This window comes from Lactuca saligna, chromosome 1 (genome assembly GCF_052625555.1).
Source record: "Lactuca saligna cultivar CGN05327 chromosome 1, ASM5262555v1, whole genome shotgun sequence".
Taxonomy (NCBI): Eukaryota; Viridiplantae; Streptophyta; class Magnoliopsida; order Asterales; family Asteraceae; genus Lactuca; species Lactuca saligna.
In genome coordinates, this window is record NC_136417.1 from 98,957,827 (window position 1) to 98,968,435 (window position 10,609).

The following is a 10,609-nucleotide window of genomic DNA, read 5'->3' on the forward strand; positions in this document are numbered from 1 at the left end:
GTAGAGGTATTAGTTGGTTTCTAGTCTGCTTTTAAAAGTGGTAGATAGGGTGGCTATGAGGTTTTCTTGGCTAATTTGGTAGATAGAATCGTTGACCATGGATTTGGAACACCTGCCCAAATATTTAAGTGAATCTAGTATAATTTAAGTGGTAATTTATGTAAGTTTATAAGTAGTGATCGTAAATATTCTTTTGTTATGCAATGTGTTTGCTAGGATGTATGTATCTGCATTTAATTGCGTATTAATAATGGTTGTTACCGTAATATATTATTAATTAGTGGATAATTTAAACGGATTATTTATTTAAATCGGTATGTGTGTGTGTGTGTGTTCATGTTTTAGGTAATAGCTATCATGCATGTTATAATGTAGGTGGTGCGTTAATTCATAGAAGAAAAGAAAGTGTTCGTTCTTTTTCTTGTGGAAACATCTATGAAATTTAGAAGAAGAATATTGATACAAAGAGAAGTTATTTGTTATTGTTTATAGTCATAGGGGGTCATCATGATATGTTTATATTAGAAAAGAAAGTGACAATGGTTCAAACAAAAGGATCATGATGATATATTTATATTACAAAAGATAGTGATATTGGTCCAAACAAAAGATCTATTTGTGGTGGTTGTCTATGATGTCTGCTGTTTGAGTGTCCGCTTTGCATTTTTTCTTGGTGTAGATTCTGTTAGACATGAATTGAAAATTGTTAGTATTTTTTTTGGATTTTTGTTTTTGAATTTGATTTTGTTATTGGGTGTTTACCTTGGGGATCGTAGGTGAGAGTACGCACAACATGTTCAACAGGTGTTGATGGCTCTGGTGTTGTGTCAGTTGGTCGGATTCTTGTCATTTGTGGTTGAGCTGGTGTTCCTGGCATAGACGCTTGAGCCCTGGTTGTTGGCTCTTCAATATCTATTATTATGAAGCGTATATTGTCGAGGGTTGATGCTCTAAGCATTTGGATCGACATCTTTTTTGTTTGTTCCTTGTGGTCAGTGATGATAGGAGGTAGGGTGTTTATGTTTATGTGTGGGTTATTGGATATAAAGTTCTCAAGTGATGACTTTAACAGTTTCCGACATGATGTCTCGGATATTAGTGCTGATATCGTGTCCGTAACATCAGTGATGGTTACTGTTAATTTTTATCTATGAATGGAAAATATTCATAAAGACTTTTGTCAGAAAATAATGATGCTTTATTTAACTCAAAAGATGCTTACATGTAAGTGGGCTTTTCGATTAGTCCATGTGCACTGCAGTACCAACTTTCACCTCTTTTGAAGATGGGATCTTTACATATTGGACATATTGTTTGGAACCAGCTGTTTTGATAGTGAAATTCTTTGATTGAAGCTTGTACGATGAATGTTTTATCCTGTGGATATAAAAGAATTGGATGTGGATGTCCGAAGCTGATGTTATTTGTAAATAGAGATATTATTAAGTTGATGTTAGCCGAAGATCAGATTTGTTTTTTTTCTTCATGTCATATAGGGTTGATGGTGCTCCTGATAGTGGTGGTGCTGGTCTTGAAGGTCCTGTAAATCTGATGTCATCTTCTTATTAGTATGGAAAGTTTATCATACGGAATAATTGATTTTAATGTAATTTATGACTCACAGATTAATGAGTGTTGTTGTTTCTGGTATGTCCGGATTCACATAGATATGTGTAGCATGTGATGAACCATAACGTAATACTCCTATAGAAAAGTGATTTGTAGATTGAGTGCATGACATAACATTATATGACAATAATAATACCGATATATAGAGGGCTGAGTAGAAAAAAGTACCATTGTATATGGATGGTTTTAGGTTCGTGACGGCAACAACCGTTGTCGCGGGTGGTGGATGCAAGGAGTCGCGGTTGAATTTTTTTGGATTGGTTATACATTCTTTCCATAGATTGATTGCAAGTTCACTACCACTAATAAAATTGATTTTTTTTTTGGTGTTAGATAGGTATGAGGAAATTGATAACTGTGATATGCTTTTTACTATGTATACCTTTCATCCATTAGTATGAGCAAGACAAATGATTCCCCGCTTGCTTTGGTACAATCTCTGATCTTTGATAAGACACCAATATAATCTGTTTAGTAGTAAATGTAAATGTGTAAGAAACACCTATGTAATTAGATCTTTCGGTATTATGATTACCTGGATAGTATGGTGGTCTTTCTCCGAGGTCTATGAGATGTGATTTTGATACGAAACGAAACCAGGTTTTGGGTATTGTTGTTGTCTCTGGAATTGGTTGTATGATGGACTTGAGGCCAACATCGATGTAGAACTCATTTTCAAGGAATTTTTGATAGTTATCTAATTGAGGACAGCTATAATCTGATATGGTGTAACACTGTGAAACATGGAGGACAGACTCAATGTAACTCTGATTTGTTCGCTGTCCAAGAATTTGTATGGCATCTGCCTGTAAAAAGAGATTGTTATATGATTCGATGAATGTAGTTTCTCCATCATGATGTTAATAAGTTGACATTAGATATGTTTTTATTACAAAACAGGGATATTTATGATTTACGGATTATGACATATTATATACGAATATACCATTTATTAAAGAGATGATTTTTTTTAAAATAACAAACTCGATGTTTTTATAAACATAAAAAAACTGTTATTAATAATTTTGTTGTAAGAACTTTTATTTATACTTTCTGTAAATAATTTATTTTTTGTTATCAACATACTTTTTAATATTTAAAGAACATCGAAATATAAAATTTAGAACCTGATTTTGTTGTAATCTTTTTTGGTGACTACTTACAAATCTATCGACAGCAAGATACCAAGTCTCGTATCGCCGGACATCATGTTTCCATTTTCTCAGTATTCTAACTTGTAGCGGGCCTCCAATACCATCAGTCTTCAAGTCAGAAATGCTCGTCATGAGTTGTTTCTGTTTTCTAATAGAAAGAAATGTGTGAAAATCAGTGTTATATTCGGAAAAGAATAAGAAATTTTATAGATATGTAAATTATGTGGAAGCAGTCAACAGCATAAGCTATTTCAAAAAGTAGTAATGGTCTTTAGAAAAGTGTTCACGAAAGGTATGACAGGTAGTGATACTATAGACCTCTGTTAAAGTAAGGATCTGCAATAAATCTTTGAAGACAACGTTTTTGGTTTGATTCTCTTCCACTGTGTCATTGGTCTTTATTAGTATTTTTATGGAATCTGGTGATGTAGCTCGGGATAGTGCTACATAAAGTTATCCATGTGCGAAGACGGGCTGTGACAAATAGATGCCTATTATACGCAGTGACTGTCCTTGACTCTTGTTGATAGTCATCGCATAACAAACTTTCACTGGAAACTGTTTTTGTGAAAACGTGAATGGGAAATTTGATGATTTGTGTATGAATTTTATCCGTGGTATATATGTACGTTTTCCAATGCAAGTGGCAGTTATGATGGTTGCTTCGATAACGTTTGGTAACAATTGGGAGACGATGAGTCGGGTACCATTACATAAACCTTCCCTCTGATTTATGTTTCTTATTAACATTATTGGACAATGTATTTTAACTGTAAGCTCATGTGGTGCTGTTCCTGGAAAGTTTAGTTGGTTTAGGTATTCAATTGGATACAAGCCTTCCATATCTGATGTATGCTTTCCATTTGGTTCCATGATGTCTGTACATTTGTATGTTCTACCACTTGTTCTCACGATTTTTAAAATGTGGGTGTTTATTTCATCGGCTGTCTCATTTGTAGGAGAAACTATTGCTCTTACTAAAAAATCTGCAGCAGTGGGGTCGATAAGTATACCGTCTCCATAAACAAAATCCATCAACGTCTGTAGAGAGTTTGGAGTGGTAGATATTAGGAGTGAGGATGGAATTTGTACCCAACTTGAATCATGTGGGTTGTCTTTGTCTGATATACCTATGATTCCGTCTCCAATAGCTAGCAACCATCTTGCAAAAGCTGATGTGGACATTAAATTTTGAGTTGTTATGTCAGATGATTGTAGTCTCATGTTTGTATGTAAAATCTGAACCGTGAAATATGGCCATAGGTATGAACTCGGTAAAGTTAGTGCAATGATTTCCGAACGTGTGATTTTTGGTACAACAGGAAGAGTCTGGCGGAAATCACCACCGAGAAGCATCGATATCCCTCCAAATGGTTGTTGATCACAATCTAGCACATCTCTAAGTGAGCGGTCCAAAAATTCAAAGCACCTTTCTGTCACTCATTGGTGCTTCATCCCAAATAATGAGTGTTGTACGTTGCATAAGTTCTCCAAGGAAGGAGCGTTTTTTAATATCACATGATTTTTTGTCTGGTAAGTCGATAGGTATCCTGAATCTTGAATGTGCTGTTGTTCCAGAAGGTAGCAAAAGTGACGCAATTCCGGAAGCAGCAATAGCCAATACAATCTTTCCTATGGATCTGAAATAGGAAAGAATGGTTGTCCATAGGAATGTCTTGTCGGTACCCCCATGTCCATAAACAAACATCAGTATTTGTTTTTTGTTTTCTATGGAACTGACGACTGTATTATAGACTGATCTTTGGTCACTTTTTAATTTTGGCACCAGCTCATTGTGCTCTTTCATCATCCCTTCCCTGTCGTACCTCAATTCTTCGAGTAGAAGACGATTTTGTAAAATACCAATGACATCAGGTGAAGGAATGGGAAGGCCAAAATCTCCCATTGATTTGGATGGAACAGCAGAACAGAGGATATTATCTAAATCATGAAGAAACTGTTGTTCAATTATGTCAGCAGTTGAACCAACATTCTTATCTGGTATTTGGAGTTTCAAGGTATGTAGATAGTCATCTTTCATCTTATCACATGCACTGTCCCATAGTAAACGTGGATTGGTGACCTCACAGAAAAGCAATAGGTGGCAGAAAAGGGATCGTAACTGTAATGCAGTTGCCCAGATGGAAGCTTCTGTGAAACAGGTAAGCCATTCAATGTCATCCCTTATCAATCCAAGTGCATTGCAAGCGGCCCGAAAGTTTGGGTAAACGGTACCTCGTACGGTGCGCAAATCTTGAAATGATGTACATCCCTTTTGGTGGCAGAGTAGCATCCGTAAGTAAAATAATTTGTTGGATGTAGGATGTACGAATACAAGCCGACCTACTGTTTTTGATGAGTCATAAATTCTTCGGCTCTATGACTTAGATGACTTTTCCCATTTGTAAGATTTTGGATAATCCAGGTATGTCAAATCATGACCTGTTGCATCTCTTGCGTTACTTTCAAACCATGCAAGTAGGGTGGTAATATTAATGTTCAGATTTGATAGTATTTCAGGTATTGTGTTTTCTCCATTGAACAACAATTGTTGCATGTTTTCCTCATGTACAGTTCGAATCTGTACAGCTGGATGACGTTCATGTATACGGAAGTCTAAAATCCACCATGCTGCTTCGTGTGGGCATATGTAGCGCCCATCCAAAAAATTATGTACCTCGTTTACAACACATATATCTTCATTTTCGGATCTATTATGACTAGTAGTGGGTAGCGCTGCAGATAACTGATTGGTTGATTCTGCCTTTTGGAGTGTGTATCTTATGCGATCAGCTCCTTTGGAAATATATTTGAACAGGTACTTAATCATCATATTCCAGCCACAGTATTCAACATTGATGTGTGAACGGAAACGGGAACAAAGCCTTTTATTGTAGGGCACCACATATCCATTGTCTACAACCTGTCCATATCGGGTAGTATGATGTGCATCTACGCTACGTTTGTACCGTACATATCCCTCTCTGTCAAAGAATGTACTGTCAACAAAGGGTCGAGGGAAATGTTTAGTACATTTACCATCCCTCATACATGGAGCCTTTTCATTAAGCGATCCACACGGGCCATGAATCATGCAACTTGTTATCGTCTCGTACAATTCTACCTCGTTAATTGGATCCGGCAACTCTGCTGTAATGTATTTGTCAATATCAATTGGATTTTTTATTCTGTCTGAACTGTTTACCCAAAGTAAAGTATGACAATGCGGAAGACCTCTCTTCTGGAATTCGATAGTGTACAAATCTGTAATTATGAAGAAATTTCAAAATATTAACTTTTAATATTTTTCTATTTCTAAATAAGTGTGTAAGCATACATTGAAGTTAATATCTAAACAGATACGAAACTGAAAAATATAATATTTAATGGAATATAGATAAAAAAAACTAATAATAATAATAAAAATATTAAAAAGCGTACATCTTTCAGATTGATATGGAATCTAATGTAGACATGTTATAATATGGAGAGAAGCGTATGTGAGCATAAAGTAAAAGCTCTCGTGAGTGGCAAAGAACATGAAGATTCTATGTCTACCAAATTATAACTAAAAAAGCATTAAGAAACACACTTAAAAACAAACTGTAGTAAATATGTTAACAATTTGTTACCAAAATCGAAAGACAAATGCTAGTAGATATAGAAAGCTATATGAATCAAATAAAATATGGATACTGTGAACAGTCCCATACTAGTATAACATGACATCTTAATGATTTCATGCTAAAAATAAAAGGGAGATACAAAATTAGCATAAAAAAGATACCAATATATTAACAAATTTTGAAAATTCAATCAAATATACTTTTGCCAAATAAGTGAACCAAATATTATATAATATGGAATGTAATAGAGTGTGTTAAAAAATTAACAGATACAAAAAGTAAGAAACAGAGCGAAAAAGAAAGGAAAAAAGAAACCAATAAAATTACAGTTAGAACTTAAAAAAAATGTGTAGGAAGATATGGAATGTAATGTATAGCTGTTATAATATGGAGAAAAAAATTACAATTAGAACTTAAAAAAAAAAAAATGAAGTAAACAAAAAAAGAGGAAAAAAAAAAGTAAATTGTCAATCGCATAATTTATATACTTTGAATGTTATATACCATGCGTAGGAAGATATGTAATGTAATGTAAAATAAAATCTTCAATAATCAGGACGAAACCATGTACCAGCATGAACTAAAAGCTTTTATTGCAGCCAAATAACAGGAGGATTCAATATGTAACAAATCATAGCAAAAAAATTATTATAAAACACACCTAAAGCAAACACTAAAAAGTATGTTAATCATTCGTTACTGAAATTCAAAGACAAACGGTAACATATGTACAAAGGGGTACCTTTGGAAATGATCTTTAATACAACTTATGTTTGCAAAGACATATAGCCGGATATGAATCAAATAAAATATGAATCATGTAAGCATTGGAATACTGAAATCACATCACGTCTTAATGATTTCATGGTAACGATTTCATGGTAACAATACCATTATATTTAAAATATATCTCAAACGAAGACAAAATGCAAAACATATATGCTTCAGCCTCACCAAATGTTTTGTTCTGTTTTATAAACCGAAAAAACTCATGAACTTTGATGTTGACGACTAAAGCAATCGTATGTGTTCTACTGTGGACATGTCTTTGCATATGTGTATGCACGTACTCTGTAAAACGATAAACCATTGTGATTTGACATAAACTCTACATATAGAAAGTAGATGAATAGGGAAATGACAGAAGAATTCAATTTCTACCAAATTATAACAAAAAAAAAAAAACAATAAAAAAGAATGTTCAAAACAAAGGGTTAAAAATGTAAAAAACAAAATTGGAATACCAAAATGACATCACGTCTTAATAATTTCATGGTAAGAATAACATTATATTTAAAATATATCTCAAACGAAGAGAAAATGCAAAACATATATCGTTCAGCCTCACCAAATGTTTTGTTGTGTTTTAGAAATCTCTTTGCATATGTGTATCCATGTACTCTGTTATTTCTGCCGACTTCACATGACATGTAAAATCGATATACCATTGTGGATGGCCATGGACCCTACATATAGAAAGCAGATGAACAGGGAGATAACAGAAAAATTCAACTTCTACCAAATTATAACAAAAAAACCCACTAAAAAACATTGTTGATAACCAAGGGTAAAAGATGTAAATAACTATATTAACAAACATATGCAAAAATAAATATCAAAAAATATGCTAACCATTTGTTATAAAATTGGAAATACAGATGGCAACATATCTACAAAGGGGTAAATTTGGAAATGATGATTATTATGATTGATATCTACAAAGATATATATTCTTCATGAATCAAATAAGCTATGCATTATGTAATCAATGCAACATTGTTATAATATGACATCATAATGATATCATGATAAAAATCACATCATATTAAAAAGGTAGAAATCCATAAAAATGTGAGAGGTACAAAACCGTGACAGACTGAAAAAAAAAACAGAAATAAAAAACTAAATAAATAAATAAAAACCAAATACTATTATCTATGAATAAAAAGGAATGTTTTGAATCTAATATACCATTTCGATCCAGATATGGAATGTAATGTATAGCTCTTATAGTATGTAACAAATGTGAGAGCTAAAAGCATAAAAAAATGTAATGACTCATAAAAGCATAAAAAAAAGTAAAAATGTAAATTACTATATATGAGTAGATAGGTGTGCTTGAAAGCATCAACTGATCGAGTACATTGGGAAACATGTGTGTTAAGTGAAATATTCATGGATAAGAATGAAATCATATGATAGCATAAAGTAAACATTTTTATCAAGTGATAATAACATGGAACTTGAAGCTGTACGAAACGATAACCAAAAAACATTAATAAACATAGGTAAAAACAAATATTAAAAAATATGGTAACCGTTCATTACAAAAATTGAAAGACAAATGGTAACATATCTATAAAGAGTCGTATTTGGAAAGTATTATCTTTATGATAAATAACCCGTACATGAAAGGAATATGAAATCGAAAGCATACATGCTTCAACCTCGCCAAAGGTTTTGTCCTGTTTTAGAAACCAAACAAACTCATGAACCTTGATGTTGAACACTCTAGCAATGATATCAGCTCTGCTGTGAACATCTCCTTGCATATGTGTATCCATGTACGAGTTATTTCTGGTCATTTTACATTACATGTAAAAGTAATAAAGTATTGTGGATTGCCATACACCCTACATATAGAAAGTGCGTCTTGATAATGACTATACATGAATCGGGGACCACCGGTAAATGATGCTGGTAAGAATACACGTTTGCCAACAACACTTGCCTCCCTATCTCCCTTCGAAAGTGCATCATACAGGCCGCTAACATAATCAGACCGAAGATTAGATTGATGTTTTACAATGTAATCAAGACGACATTCTTCTATACATGTGTATGCATCAACCAAAAATTGTTGAAAGAGCCGAGATGAGTTTACAATAGGAGACCAGATATGATGACGGGCATGAATTTGATAGGCATAATACATATTGATGGTAAGATTTCGAGCTATTGCACCAATCCTATTTCTAATTTTCAAACGGGGTGACCAACCTTCTTCACCATATGGAAACAAAAGCGGGTATTATAATGGCATATAGCTTGGATGCAGCTTACTGATACGTTGAGGCCGACCCGATTACGAATGGATAATGATGTCATATGTTGTAGAGATTGTGTCATCACCGGTTACTATACAACCCAAAGACCCAGACGAAGGCAAATCATACCTAAGATCCGCAACATTGTTAAACAGTCACACTGCATATGACTGTAAATTACTTTCTTCTGCTATTTCTTTTGCAGTCTTGAAGGTGCGCACATATTCGTTATTAGCCCCCAAAAAGTTGACCAGATAGCTGACAATGTTACAATCTAAATCGCTCTTTGAAGGATGATCAAAAGGCCTCAATCTGTTTTCTACTTCGTTCCCAGTATCAAAGAGGTATAGTTGCAGAAACCTCGGACCCTTTATAGGATCCGGACAGAGGGACCCAATCTTGTGGCTAATCTGACCAGATATCTTAAAAACATAAGGACGACGGTTATCATTCACATCCTCATCTACGTTTGCCCCAAAAGAAGTCATAGAAAACATGCTGTTATAAGCCCTAATATCCCTTAAAAAACCCGAATTTTGATACAGAGCAACAAAGTCGGTGGGAAACATGGAAGGATAAGGAAGTACAACATCTCCACCTCTACAACAATGATTATATCTGGGAGGATCAGTTGTAGATGTATTAACGACTCTCTCAATGTACCAGAACAACGCACCGCAGTAGGCACAAACACACGTACAGTCACCACAATCCATGTAGTCGGGAAGAAGAGATAATGGTTGTAAACGTCGAGACCTGCGCCGACAACCGACAGAGGGAGGAACAGACGACGGACCACGACGGACCACCATCATCAGCTCTCCGTTTCGACGGAACAGCCACGACAAAATAAACACACAACACAGCAACAACATCCGGATCGAAAAATCACAGCAAAAGAAGCAAACAAAAAAAAAACAGAAGAATATTACCTGAAAGAGAGAGCAAGAAGGAGGCAGAAGAATGAAAGTGAAGGATAAAATAAAAGAATTGACATACGGATAAAAGAAAGGGATACACATACGGAAAATAAAGAAATATCTAGAAACCAAAAAAGAAATGAACAGGAGAAGCACATATACGACAAAGAAGCAATAAAATGAGAAACAAACCAAAACATAAGGAAATGACAAAGAACCAATACAAGAAACGG

The 10,609-nt window shown here is 34.3% G+C and overlaps 2 protein-coding genes across 2 annotated transcripts; both read right to left on the reverse strand.

Moving 5' to 3' along the window:
• Positions 1-4,203: 4,203 nt before the first annotated feature.
• On the reverse strand, positions 4,204-5,076 carry LOC145010046 (uncharacterized). The gene has a single exon (XM_078968641.1). The coding sequence runs from the start codon at positions 5,074-5,076 to the stop codon at positions 4,204-4,206; it is 873 nt and encodes a 290-aa protein (XP_078824767.1).
• An 84-nt stretch (positions 5,077-5,160) lies between these two features.
• Positions 5,161-10,268, reverse strand: LOC145010051 (uncharacterized). Its single transcript, XM_078968646.1, has 10 exons — positions 9,638-10,268; positions 9,079-9,238; positions 8,847-8,986; positions 8,381-8,441; positions 8,277-8,285; positions 7,960-7,993; positions 7,855-7,875; positions 7,480-7,566; positions 6,147-6,150; positions 5,161-6,047 (listed from the first exon to the last, which is right to left on the reverse strand). Exons 1-10 carry the CDS (start codon positions 10,266-10,268, stop codon positions 5,161-5,163), a joined length of 2,034 nt encoding a protein of 677 aa, XP_078824772.1.
• Between the last annotated feature and the right edge of the window lie 341 nt (positions 10,269-10,609).